Source organism: Nyctereutes procyonoides, unplaced genomic scaffold, assembly GCF_905146905.1.
Source record: "Nyctereutes procyonoides isolate TBG_1078 unplaced genomic scaffold, NYPRO_anot_genome, whole genome shotgun sequence".
Classification (NCBI taxonomy): Eukaryota; Metazoa; Chordata; class Mammalia; order Carnivora; family Canidae; genus Nyctereutes; species Nyctereutes procyonoides.
In genome coordinates, this window is record NW_026575043.1 from 3502177 (window position 1) to 3516894 (window position 14718).

General features: G+C 42.3%; 1 protein-coding gene across 3 annotated transcripts in view; it reads left to right on the forward strand.

Annotated features, from left to right (window-relative positions):
- The window catches only part of RIPOR2 (RHO family interacting cell polarization regulator 2), a 220218-nt gene extending 207325 nt beyond the window's left edge, over window positions 1-12893 (forward strand). For all 3 annotated transcript variants that reach the window (XM_055323297.1, XM_055323298.1, XM_055323299.1), the window contains exons 20-22: window positions 3469-3552; window positions 5979-6069; window positions 11095-12893. In XM_055323297.1, the coding sequence (XP_055179272.1) occupies window positions 3469-3552; window positions 5979-6069; window positions 11095-11195 (276 nt within the window). In that variant the 3' untranslated portion in view covers window positions 11196-12893. The remainder of the gene's footprint in view (window positions 1-3468; window positions 3553-5978; window positions 6070-11094) is intronic.
- The last annotated feature ends 1825 nt before the right edge of the window (window positions 12894-14718 follow it).

The window sequence follows — 14718 nt, forward strand, 5'->3', positions numbered from 1 at the left end:
TATAAACAACCAAATGTCCATCAGCTGATGAATACACAGAATGTGATCTCTCCTTACAATACGATATCATTCAGCATAAAAGGAAGTACTGACACAGGCTATCACATGGACGAACCTTGAAGACATCCTGCTAAGTGAAAGTACAAGACTTAAAGGGCAATATATTGTGTGATCCTGAATAAAACGTCTGCATGAGGCAAATCCACAGAGAAAGATCGGTGGTTGCCAGGAAATAGAGGGAAGAGCAATGGGAGTGACCACCAATGGGTACAGGATTTCTTTTTGGAGTGACAAAAAGGATCTGGAATGACGTTGTGGTGATGGTTTCTGAGTATAAGAGAAACCACTGAGCTATATACTTTAAAGGGTGAATATTATGGTATGTGAAGCATATCTCCATTTTTTAAGAGTGGCGTTGTTCTACAGAATTGAGAAAACAGGCCATGTTTAATCACAACTATGTGCCATATCATGAGCAAACACATCATCAAGTGGTTGATGACACTTTCAAGCTCTTTCATCCAGGCACTATGGTGTCATCAGATTTGATGGGCATTCACTAAGTACAGAATATCATTCTAAGTGCTAGGAATTAAATAAATTTTAAGAACAAAAACCAGGGGACCTGGGTGGCTCAGTCCATTGAGCATCTGAGTCTTGATTTCAGCTCAGCTCATGATCTCAGGGTTGTGGGATCAAGCCCTGTGTTGGGCTCTACACTCAGCGGGGAGTCTGCCCCCCTCTTCCCCTCTACCCACCCCACTTCCACATGCATGCTCGTTCTCTCTCTCTCTCTCTCTCTCTCTCCTTCTCTCTCAAGTAAATAAATCTTTTTTTTATTTTATTTATTTATGATAGTCACACAGAGAGGGGGGGGGGCAGAGACACAGGCAGAGGGAGAAGCAGGCTCCATGCACCGGGAGCCCGACGTGGGATCTGATCCCGGATCTCCAGGATCGCGCCCTGGGCCAAAGGCAGGCGCTAAACCGCTGCGCCACCCAGGGATCCCAAAAAAAAAAAGCCAAGGTCTTCATCTTTATGGATCTTCAGCATCCACAGAGTCACTATTGTATCTTTCTCCTATAAACAAATATATGAATTCACAGATGTATATTAGAATAAAAGTAATACTACAGCTCTATTCATTGAGGGCTTACTCTGTGCCAGGATCTGTTTTCAGTCCCTGACACATGTCACAACATTTAAGAATCACAAAGACCTGTGAGTGTCTTAGTATTCTGGCCATTTTGCATATTAACAGACTGAGGCACAGGAAGTTAAGTAAAATGCCAGAATCACACATGAGCAAGTTGAGAATCATATTAGAAGTAATATACTTATAAACACAGATGTATATAAGTAATGATAATTAGCTTAATAAGAACCAAGGAATATTAATAATTAGCCTAGTAAGATAATTAGTTTAATAAGAACCAAGGAAATGGAGCACTTGGGTGGCTCAGTGGGTTAAATATCTGTCTTCAGCTCAGGTCATGATCCCAGGGTCCTGAGATGGAGCCCTGCGTAGGGTTCCCTGCTCAGCAGGGAGCCTGCTTCTCCCTCTCCTCCCTGCTCTCTCTCTCAATATCTGTCACTGTCTCTCTCTCTCTCAAATAAATAAAATAAAATATTGTTTTAAAAAAGAAGAATCAAGGGCAGCCCTGGTGGCACAGCGGTTTAGCACTGCCTGCAGCCCAGGGTGTGATCCTGGAGACCCAGGATCGAGTCCCATGCCGGGCTCCCTGCATGGGGCCTGCTTCTCCCTCTGCCTGTGTCTCTGCCTCTCTCTCATGCTCTGTATCTCTCATGAGTAAATAAAAAAAAAATCTTTAAAAATAAATAAATAGGGGATCCCTGGGTGGCGCAGCGGTTTGGCGCCTGCCTTTGGCCCAGGGCGCGATCCTGGAGACCCGGGATCGAATCCCACGTCGGGCTCCCAGTGCATGGGGCCTGCTTCTCCCTCTGCCTATGTCTCTGCCTCTCTCTCTCTATCTGTGTGACTATCATAAATAAATTTTAAAAAATTAAAAAATAAAATAAAAAAATAAAAATAAAAAAAAATAAATAGGGACGCCTGGGTGGCTCAGCGGTTGAGCATCTGCCTTCAGCTCAGGTCATGATCCCAGAGACCTGGGATCGAGTCCCACATCAGGCTCCCTGCACGGAGCCTGCTTCTATTTCAGCCTGTGTCTCTGCCTCTCTCTTTCTGTGTCTCTCATGAATAAATAAATAAAATATTTTAAAAAAAGAAAGAAAGAAGAAAGAAAGAAGAAGAAAGAAGAAAGAAAAAGAAGAAAGAAAGAATGAAAGAAAGAAAGAAAGAAAGAAAGAAGAAAGAGAAAGAAAGAAAGAAAGAAAGAAAGAAAGAAAGAAAGAAAGAAAAAGAAAGAAAGAAAGAAAGAACCAAGGAAAATGTAAATTATAGGAAATCAGGGAGAAAGATAGTACAGTCACATGGTGGTTGGTGAAGCAGGGCCTGAATCTTGAACCTATTTTGAGCTAACCAGGAATGAAGCCTTTCCAAAGGGCAGCAGAGCTCCCAGAGTTCCCTGTGCAAAAGAGGGCAACCGGGCACATCAGTGAGCGTGACAGGAACAGTGAGCAGCTGGATGGAGCGGGGAGCCACCTGCGTAGGAGCTGGGAAAGCCCCTAAGAAGACTTTGCAAGGTGATGCTGGCCACAAACACAGAGGGAAGGTGCTCTGCTCTTCTGAGAGAGGGGCCTTGGGTGTGCACATGATGGACACCACATGCTCTTGAAGAAGGGATCCCTTATCATCAGCGCTGGAAGCAGAAACATGGTGATGGTGATACAGGCATGAAATTAAGACCTTGACAAGATGTGTGGCTGCAGAAAAGAGGCAAATCTAAGAAATATACAGTATTGAGGAAGACATTCACTTGGTAAAAATAACAACTTATTTTTACACTGAGATTGGTATCCAGAGTATGAATGTGCCATGCAGCAACCTCAGTGCCACGTCACTGCCTCCCCCCTTTCTTCCTTCCTGCTGGAATGTCATTTCCCCCCTCGACTTCCCAACTGAACTCTAACCCACCCTTCCCAGCCTAGCTCACACATCGTGTCCACGCAGCCTGCTCTGGTCACTTTAGAAGGTGACTCTTCCATGTGACTCCCTAGCGTCTTGCAGCTTTCTATGAAGCTAACACATTTCTTCTCTGCATTCCCTCTCAATAGCCTTAGCACTTTTGCTAGTCCTGAGGGTCTCCAGAAAGCTGTAAACATAACTCTGGATCTTTTAACTTCATATTCCCCAGTGTCTGTGACCTAATAGAATAGAGGCAATTAATGAATTGAATTAAAAGACAGCTTTTTCAATAAATAAGAATTTTAATGAATTTTTTTTTCTCTGAATGCAGTGTGACATGTCTTGTTTTATCTATGGTGATACCTCTAAAACTACAAACAACTCAAAATGTCTTCCTGGGGTCCCTCCCTCTCTTTCAGGCCTTGCTCTATTACTGTGAAGTGCTGACAAAGGCAAACCTCCAGCTCCAGAAGGCAGCTTGTCTGGCTCTGAAAAGCCTGCAGGTAAAACGCAGCCTCAGAGGCCCTGACGGGTCAGCTTTGAGCAAGTCAAGGCCAAGTATACCTAACAGCTCTCTTCCCGTACCTGGAAGCACCTGCATTAGCAGCATATCTCACTTCCTTTGCTGTGGAAAGTATATTAGTTTGGGGATCCTTTTATTCATTTTATTTTTCCTTTCTTTTTTTCTTTTTTCTATAATTCTCTATTTAAATTCACTGTTGTTAATATATAGTGTATCATTAGTTTCAAAAGTAGAATTCAGTGATTCATCAGTTGCATAGAATACTCAGTGCTCATCCCGTCACATGACATGCCCCCCTCATGCCCATCACCCAGTTGCCCCCTCCCCACCGTCCCCTCCCCTCCAGCAACCTGCAGTCTGTTCCCTAGAATTAAGAGTCTCTTATGGTTTGTCTCCCTCTGTTTTCATCTTATTTTATTTTTCCTTCCCTTCCCCTATGTTCATCTGTTTCATTTCTTAAATTCCACACTAAACCTGACTTTGTTTTGTTAGAGCCAACAACTTTCAGAAAATAATTATGGGTTTCAGCATCCCACAGGTCAGTGTCAGAAACCTAGATCTTTTCCCAAAAGAGAGATGATAGGATGATTCCACCAAATTTTCTCATGTGCAAAAAGAGCAGGGACAGATAAAATTTGCAAGGAAATACTAAAATTCAATGTGCCAATAAATTCCCAGATCTTTTCCCATAAACTGCTTTCACCAACAGCTCACCTGTCTTACCTATGTCAGGGGGAGCCGTCTCTGAGCCATGACAGAGCTAAAATGTAAATGAAAAGAGGGCTGAGAATTCCCCACACTAAAGGGTTTGCTGTTCAAGGCACCTGGCTGCCTCAGTAGGTGAAGCATGCAACTCTGGATCTTGGAGTCGTGAGCTTGAGCCTCACATTGAGCGTAGAGATGACTTAAGGAAATTTAAAAAGAGGGAGAGAGAAAGACTTTGCCTTCAATAGGTAAGATTTAATGTTCAGCCTACCTTAAATCACCAAAAAGAAAACTAATCTTCAAACTTGCTAAAATCTTGGATTGCCGTATGGGACAAAGGGCAGGGGCCTGCAGCCAGATGGGCATGAAGAAATTAAGGGGTTAGCACTCAAAATCTCTTGGACACCTAGGTGCTCAGTTGGTTAAGCATCTGCCTTTGGCTCAGGTCCTGGGATCAAGCCCCACATTGCATCGGGCTTTCTGCTTGGTGGGGAGTCTCCTTTTCCCTCTGTTCCTCACCCTGCTCATTCTCTCTCTCTCTCTCTCTCTCTCTCTCAAATAAATTTTTAAAAAAGGATAGACAGCTCCAGTTGCTCCCAGCTCACCCACCTCTAGTGCTTGTATCTCAGGGGATTGTACAGTTCATCCCCACACTGACCAGTCCTACACCACGTAGGCCCCACTTCCTTACAGCCCACATCAGTGCACTCTCTCCCCACTCTGCTTACTGGATCCGAGCCACCTTCCCACCAGTTTCTGCCTCCTTGGAGTCTGAATTCCTTCCATGCGTGCTCCCCACTAAGGTTAGAATGCTCTTAATAAGACACAAATCCTGCTTCTAAAGCTCTTCTGTGGCTTTCCATGATTCTAAGAATGAAGTTCAAAATCCTTAGTGTGGTTTGTAAGGCCCTCCTTGATGAGGCCCTGTCACATGCTGCTCGCTCTCCTTGCTTGGAAGTTATTTCCTTCTCTGCACCCCGCAACACAAACACACCCCTACCACTTGCCCAAATTTGGCTAATTGCTCTAAGACACCACTTCTTCTGTGAAGACTCCCCTGGTCAGACCAGTTCACATTTCCCAGCTGTGCTCTGTGCTCGCACCCTGACCAGCCTACCCCTCATTATAACAATTACCTGTCCCACCGTCTGTCTTTCCACTGGATCATAAAGTCTTGAGGGCCAGAATCAAATCTTGTTCATTGCTGAGTCTCCCATGCCTGGCCAGCCACCTGGTTCATGGAGCACTGGATAAATGGGGAGAATCCAACAGAAGGATTCCCACCACCGACCTTTACTCTCTGTTTTGGCACAGAAGCTAAACATGATGAGTTCTTAAATTAGCTCTGTGCTGGGGCCAGGTGCAGAGGAAAGAACCACCAGGAGTGGATTCCCTTTTGGAAAGGCAGACTAGACACCTGGCGTCCAACACCTGGTATCCTCTGTGAAGTGGGGAATGTAGCAGATTGTCAAGGTTCCTGCGAATACGAACCCTGGGCTCCATCCCAGGAAATTCTAGTGCAGCGAATGCATCTTGGAATGACTCCCAGGAGTCTGTGCTTTTAAAAGAGCCCCCTACGTGATCTGACACTCAGCGAGGTGTGGGAACCCCCGTGTAAGGGTCCCAGCTATGGGATAGTCCATCTCATGTGACCCCAGACAGAAGTGTCAGAAGATTATTTTAATGACTTTCTCCCTGCAGGCCACTGAAAGCATTAAAATGCTGGTGACGTTGTGTCAGTCCGACACTGAAGAAATCAGAAACGTGGCCTCGGAGACCCTCTTGTCTCTCGGTGAGTTCTTTTTCACAACTGTTTGCTTTTGGCACTCTCGAAGAAACTGGAAGGAAATGTTTCATGTGCATTGAGCAGTTTCCCTCTGTGGGCTCTCTGCTCACACACAGGGTATGTGACACACACACACAGGGTATATCACACTCACACATATACACAGAGTGCGTCACACACACAGCGGGTATGTCACACACAGAGTATGTGGCACTCACATAAGCTATGCACACTCACATAAGCTATGCACACTCACATACACACAGGGGATGGCACATTCACACACACACGTTTGAGAAACCAATTTCCATCTTGCTTCAATGCCCTGTTCTCACCATCTGGGTGTTGATGTGAGAGTTGCTCTCTGGAGCCTTTCTAGATGGATTGGTCTATGCAGTATTTGGAATCAATAACACAGAATTTGAACCATGAGGCAGAGGCAACAGTCAGGAATCCACGTGGGATGCCGAGGTTGGGCTGACACTCCCAGGGGGGGTGATGCCTGGCTGGTATTGCGGAGATGTGCCTCAGGGAACACTGTAACCTCCTGCTCCCATGGCCTCACCCTGGCTCTCAGGCCACCTTTTGGTTGCTCCACTGGCCACCTGGGTCCTCACATCAGAGAAAAGAAGTGAAGTATTTATTTTATTCTGGAATACCTAGATAAATCTTCCCCTTCATTTCTCTTTGGTTCATGCCTACCATGCTTCCTACCTCTATTCTTGCTGGGGAGTGGGGAGGGTGGAGAGAGGCTTTTTTAATCCTGTATAACACAGTTGTTACTTTATTAGTGCATCTGCTCTTCGTGTGTAAAAACTATACTCCCAATCTTCAAATCTAATCCGGCCGATAATACTCGTTGGAAATAAGCCACCTTGGCTTGACTATAGTAGCTTAATAACGTAAGGGAGAATCTCATGGCATTTATAATCACCGTGAAAATCACATTCACTGGTAGGTGTCCTTTCTTACAGTTACTGGTTTAATAACACTTCCTTCTGCTATTGAATATATCATGCGATGCACATAAATCCAAGCCAGCATGCATATTTGCTTAAAGGATAAGACAGTTATTCCTTACGGCTGTTTTAAGCACACACATTATTTAATTCCCTAAAAATGTGCCCCGGGTGTTATTACCTCGAACTTCTTTTAACCCTTCATGTTCTGAAATAACAATGAAGGCAAGCCTGATGTTTGTAAAGCAGAGCCAGCAATTTTGCTTTATCTGGTGCGACCTGAAGAAGCCGATCCCTGTGGGATGTGCCCCAAGATTCACTTGAGCGGCACAAACAGCAGCATCTCCAGGAGCGATCATCATGCCCGCTTCTCCTTGGCTTTTATTTTTTAGATTTTATTTGAGACAGACAGAGCACATGAGTGCAGGAGAGGGGCAGAGGGAGAGGGAGAAGCAGACCCCCCCACCTCCTCCACTGAGCAGGGAGCCGCATGTGGGGCTCAATCCCAGGACCCTGGGATCAAGATCCAAACCGAAGCCAGCCGCTTAACCAACTGAGCCACCCACCAGGGCACCCCTTTACTTTGACTTTTCATCTGCATGGCTCCTCCAATCCCTGTGCCCCTCCCCACAAGCTTGGGGCTCTCAACACTAGCTGCAGGTTGGAATCACCAAGTAAGCTTTAAGATATTCCCATGCCCGGGCTTTGCTTCCAAAACAGCTTTCCACTGGACCCTTGAAAGCCTCCCAGGTGATCCTAATATGTAATAAGTTGGAACTGAATGTTCTAAGTCTCCTTTGACCCTAATACACAAATACTGTGCATTTTTATCTCACACAGATGAGTGAATCAGTAATTGTATTCAGTAGATCCTCCTGTAGCAATGGGGCTGTACTAGGTATGAGCTGTCCTGTAGGGCAGCCAGTATTCACTGTGGCTATTGAGCATTTCCACATGGCTACTGTGAATGAGGAACTGACGTTTAATTTTATTTAATTTTGAGTAGTTACCACTTAAATTTATATTGCCACAGGAGACTGGAGGCCACCCACCATGTTGGGCAGAGCAGTTGTCCCCATTGGCTATGGCCTTCCATTGTGTCCCAGCTGGATCTCAGTCCAGTTTGCAAGCACACTGCCTGACATCCCAAAGAACAAGCTCTTTCTCTTCCAACACCCTTCCTACTTCATAGGGCTGCTAAAGACCAGAGGAGGAGCCAACACAGATCATCACCCACTGAAAACTGAACTTTTAGTAAGGGTGAGGTGCCCTGCCAGGCTGGCCCTGGTCATGTCTCTACAGTAATGTTCAGTTACATCTGTAGAGTATTTGCTCTGCACAGGACACTATTTTGAGGGAGCTTCATGGGTTAGTTTGTTTAATCCTCCCAAGGACTCCATGAGAGAGAAGTGCACAGTCCCATTTTACAGGGGGGCACATTGAGGCATAACTTACCTATGGACTCCCAGACCTCATAGGACACTGTGATGGTATCCTGACCACCTAGACTCTGTGGGACTCTAGGAAAAGAATTTGAGCACTTTTAAACTGGAATATATCCATGAGCAAACTAGGAAATGGCTGGGTAATCGCTGTTTTTTAAATAGTGTTAGTTAGCCAAGGTATCCAAGGTATGTGCAAGTGGGCAAGAAGCATGGTATGCATGGTACTGTGTTTAATGTTTTATATATCAGGGTGTTGTGTAAATATTTTGTTTCTAATAAAGGGTTCTACTAAAGTAATAAGAGGTTAAAAAAAATAGCATTTTCCTCAGAAAAGTCAAGGCATGCAGAAACAATCAACAGAAATCTCTAAAAATTGGTGGCCTTTGCCTAGAGAAGAGTTCACTGTGTTCTTTTAAATGCAAGTGAATCCCTACTTCTGTATCTGATGTATTACTAAAAAAAAATAAATTAAAAAAATGTTAATTCTAAATTAAAAAATTAAAAATTAAAATCCCTGGTTTTGTACCAGATATATTACTCGGGGGGGGGGGGGGACCCTAAAAGCAAAGACAAACTTTTGGTTGATCAAGAAACTTCTGTCTTCAGGGACTATATTATAAAACCCATAATTACACTCCTTTTCAAAAACCCACTAACATCAATGTATTTCCAGCTTTTCATGAATCTTTTTTTTAAGATTGTATTTATTTATTTATTCATGAGATACACACAGAGAGAGAGGCAGAGACATAGGCAGAGAGAGAAGCAGGATCCATGCAGGGAGCCCGATGTGGGACTCGATCTGGGACGCTGGGATCACGCCCTGGGCCAAAAGCAGACACTCAACTTCATGAAACTTTCTTACTTTTCTTCTTCACAATGAACTTCTGATTGAGCACCATTCATTACTTCCATCTTTCTCCTTGTATTAAATGCATGAATGCCTGCTTCTTATCACTAGTTATCTGTGATTTTTTCCCATTTCCTTATCATTGTTTTATATAGGAAAGATGGAATGGAATATTCAAATAATTTGCAAATAAATGTTGGCTGTTCGAGATAGTATTACTGACAGAAGTGACCTAGCAGCTGGCTGGTGGCTGGATCACCATGTGTGTCCAAGGCAAAGAGAATTTTTTAGCTGAAGTTTGAAAGCCTAGATTTGACTTTCGTAAAAGACTGTTTAGATATGCCAATATAGGGCAGCCCGGGTGGCTCAGCGGTTTAGCACCACCTTCAGCCCAGGGGATGACCCTGGGACCCGAGATCAAGTCCTACCTCGTCGGGCTCCCTGCATGGAGCCTGCTTCTCCCTCTGCCTGTGTTTCTGCCTCTCTCTCTCTCTCTCTCATGAATAAATACAAATTTTTTAAGATTTTTTTAAAATTTATTTACTCATGAGAGACACACACATAGAGAGAGAGAGGCAGAGACACACAGGCAGAGGGAGAAGCAAGCTCCATGCAGGGAGCCTGACATGGGACTCAATCCCGGGTGTCCAGGATCACGCCCTGGGCTGAAGGTGGCGCTAAACCGCTGAGCCACCCGGGCTGCCCAAATAAAATCTTTAAAAAAAAAAAAATAGATATGCTGGGGATCCCTGGGTGGCTCAGCGGTTTGGCGCCTGCCTTTGGCCCAGGGTGCAACCCTGGAGTCCCAGGATCGAGACCTGCATCGGGCTCCTGGCATGGAGCCTGCTTTTCCCTCTGCCTGTGTGTCTCTGCTTCTGCCTCTGTCTCTCTCTGTGTCTCTCATAAATATATAAATCTTTAAAAAAATAGATATGCCAATATATAATGTAAAAAAATAAAAACCATGTCGAAGTTCAATGCTTTGAAGTCAAGGGCCAGTCATGCTGAAATCCCTAACATACATAAAATATAATCCATATGATTTCTCAGGAAGAAATCTATTATGTGAAATTATCGCAATCAAATGCCCATAGGACTTCTACTGTTTCATACTCTTGACATCCTTATAGTCTCTGGCATTAACTGAAAAGTTCCTGGTTCTTCTACATAGGAAAAAAGAAATAAAACAAAAAGCAGACTGAACTATAAAGAACAACCTGCTGGTCACCAGAGGGCAGGTGTGGGAGGGGAGAGGTGAAGGGGATTAAGAGGACACTGATCATGATGAGCACTGGGTAATGTATAGAATTGTTGAATCACTATATTGTACAGCTGAAACTAGTACAACACTGTAAGTTAACTATGTTGGAATTTTTTTAAAGATATAAAAGAAATTCTTGATTGTTTAAACATTGCCTAGAAAGCAACATAATTAAGAATAACGGAAGATAGGGGATCCCTGGGTGGCTCAGTGGTTTAGCACCTGCCTTAGGCCCAGGGCATGATCCTGGAGTCCCGGGATCAACTCCCACATCAGGCTCTCTGCATGGAGCCTGCTTCTCCCTCTGCCTGTGTCTCTGCCTCTCTCTCTCAGTCTGTGTGTGTCTCATGAATAAATAAATATTTAAAAAAAAATAACGGAAGATGATGTCCTTACCTAAAGTCAACATTAGCAAAACACAACAGTCTCTCCCCCAACAACCAGTATTGTTATCCTGAGTGATGAATAAGAAACTTCGGTTTCAACTGCTGTTCATTTTGGATGTTCTGTATGCAGGAGAAGACGGGAGGCTGGCGTATGAACAGCTGGACAAGTTTCCTCGAGACTGTGTTCACGTTGGAGGACGTCATGGAACTGAAGTTGCTACAGCCTTTTAATGAACTCTCCCTAACGGTTGTCTTAATAAATGGCCCTGTTCATCGAGATGGTGCTGGGATTGAGCTGGAATGCTTAAAAGTTGAAGAGTTCCATTGAGGTTGTCCGGAAATGTAACATGTTATAGATAGGGTATCTACTCTTCCTTTGGCCATTAGAATAGGACTACCTATTACTCTGTAGATTACACTGTCGCTTGCGTCTGACAATACTTAGTAAAAGAGTCCATCTTATCTCATATGTATGGAATTTTAAAATAGCCATCTTTGTACTTTTTTGAAAGTTCTTCTCTAAGCCTAAAATAGTCACGTGATACTTTGACGACTATTATACACCTTGCAGTTTTTCTCTATCGTGTTCTCAGGGTTGAGTGGCCCCATTTAACTACCTAATTTTACCTTCATGCAAAGCACAAAAAAAGAATTTCTTCAAATAAAAGTTTGCCTGCAGAACTTGGTAAAGTGACACATTGTGAGAGTTTAGTTTATCTTTTAATGTCATTTTTTTTCAAGCCTCCGCGACTTCCTTTGTTTCTTTTCTCCATCCTGGAAATTTCAGAAGCATGTTTCCATGAGGGTTAAAAGACAGGTAAATGACTGAGAACTACCTTTTTAAGACTATAGCCCTAAAAAAAAAAAAAAAAAAAAAAAAAAAAAAAAATTCAAAGTTTAAACTTTTTTTAAACAAGAGCCATTTTTCTTATGATACTTTTACAATAGAGGTATTTTGCTGCTAAGACAAATCAAAACCAAAAGTCAAGGATTCAGAAAGCTGTGATGCTCTTTGAAGTAGAAGAGCTTGGAAGTTGGAAGATGACTTTTAATGGGGCGGGAGCAAAAGGACATAACAAGTGGTCCTTGCTTCCACAGGAATTACCATGAGATTAGGAAGAAGAATGCCCCAAGGACAGTTACTACCCCTCAGAGAAATCATTCATCACTGGGTGGGATCTCTTGGCCAAATGGTTAAAACAACAGTTTCCTTTATTGCTTCCCTATCAGGGTCGCAAGTCCACTAAATCAAGTACAAGACCACTCAATAGCTTTTCTTCCTCTTAAGAGTATACAAGGTGGAATATGCCAAGATATCAAAATAATATGTGTGAGTGTTATTTAAACTGTGGAGTATCAACTGTATTCTGGATGTATTTGTATAAAATATCATTTAGGTGTCATTTTAAATATTTACATTTTAGCAAGACCTTTAAAAACAATTCATATTTCACTTTAAAGTAAAAATTGTTGGGGCACCTGGTTGGTTTGGTTGGTAGAGTATACGACTCTTGATTCCAGGGTCATGAGTTTGAGCCCCACATTGGGCGAGAAGCCTACTTAATATTAAAAAAAAAAAAAAAAGTAAAGATTGTTTTCCAGGCTTCCTGGCAAATAATTCCTTCAACTGTGAAGTTATAATGTATATATATATGTATGTATATTTATAAATATTATATATATGCATATAACCTTCATTTTAAAGGTACATTGTACAGTCTATAGTTAGTATGTATAGTCTAAGGTCTATGTTAAAAGGTTGAAATGATTCTTTTTATAGAAGGTCAAATCACAAATGTTACAGAATTTTTTGTTTGGTTTGTTGTTGCTTTTTTTGATATTTTGAATATTGCATGAGTAATTCCATATCTTTTGTATTCATTTCTGTATTTTATTTTTGCTCAATGGGGTGCTTTTAGTTTTGTGGCATTTGTATCCATCACTCTTTCAATCATGTAAGTTAAAATAAAAATTATTTTTGAATTATTAGTATCATGTGCAGAGTCTGCTCCGTGGTTTTCCCATGCCTTTCTTAAGCTGGCATTTCTACAACCCAGTATGCCTCATTCTCAACCTGAATTTATTCTTATCCTGAAACTTCTTCACTTATAAATGAGGATAATAATATTTACCTCTCAGATTTGTTGTAAAGCTAATTGGAGAAAAAAGAGCTGTGTTTCAGAATTGTGTTGTCTATGAGCAGAGACCATGAGCACCCTGAGGATAAGAGTCCACATTTATTTGTGTGTGTTCCAAGCCCGTTCCCCACCAGCATCATCATGGGGGTTCCCTCCCAGTCAACTGTGAGTTTAAGTATTCACCAACTGATTTAAATACCAGTGATGGCTTTTAGTGGATCAACAGGAAAAAAAAATTTCCTACAAGGTTCATTGCTATACTGTTTAAATGAATTGCCTTCCTTACTTTGCAAAATTATAAAGTAAAATTGTAAACCCCGATTCAGCAGAAAGCACCAGCACTTCTCACTATCTCCGAAAAGCAAAGTAGTCAAATAGAAAAATACAGATTTTTATCCCTGAAATTTCCCCAGAGACAATATTTCTTATTAAATAAATAATATCTTGACTTTGAGAAATTTCTAAGTATACTTGGTGTGGGGAATGATTGTCTGCTAAAAACTAGATGTCTAATTTCTCATTTATGCAAGAAGTAATTTTTTTTCATATTAACTATGAATAAGGTGTATGCCAGGGTCTGTACTCTGCCCTGCAGATCAGTAGTGAAGAAAACACAAAAGCATAAAAATCTCTGCCCTCAACAAGTCTTGTATTCTGGTGAGGGGAGACAACAAGACATAGAAGGCAATCCTAATTGTATACCAGGTTAGGCATGAGACAAGTGACAGGACAAAGGTCAAAGTTTGAAGAGTGGGGTCAGGGAAGACCTGATAGAAAATTACATTTGAGCAATGACGGGAGGAACTGATGGGGTGAACCATGGGGGATACCTCTGGGATAAATATTCTAAGCAGAGGTAACTCTGCCAAGGTAATTCCAAGCACAATGCCCTTGAAAAGGAGCCATGCTTGGGGTTTTAGATTTTCTAGTAGCCACATTTTAAGAAGCACAAAGAATAGGGAAGGATAACTTTAGTGATATTTTTTTATTTAATCTAATATATCCCAAATACTTCAACTTGTAATCAATACAAAAATTAGCAATATGGTATGTTGTGTTCTTTTTTTCATACTAAGTCTTTGAAATCTAGGATGTAGTTTACACTTACAGCACACATCAGTTCAGACTAGTCACATTTCAAGTGCTCCAAAGTCACGTGTGGCTACCATAGCTGGAAGATGCATGTCTATGTTTCCCCAACTGTCCCTCTAATGTCTTTTAGGACACATACACACATGCACACATGTATGGATGCATGGTTCCCACCATGGAATACATATATAATTGTCATATCTCTTCGGGCTCTCTTAATCTAGAACAGTAGTAGCCACACACATCCTTTCCTCTTAAGCTTTCATACCTTGAAATATTTGAAGAGTACAGAACGTACACTTTGTAGAAGATCCCATATTTGGACAGGGCGTCCAAATTTCGCCTTTGAAAATAGAGCCTTGTTGATTAGTTGGAAATGAAATGTGAGACAGATAAAAGCCAAGGGCGAATCCAAAAATTTCAACCTGAACAATTGGAAGGATGGGGAGCCATCTTCCAAGACAAGAGAAACAGAGCAGCAGTAGGCTTAGGGAAGAAGACCAAGAACTCTGATTCAGACATGT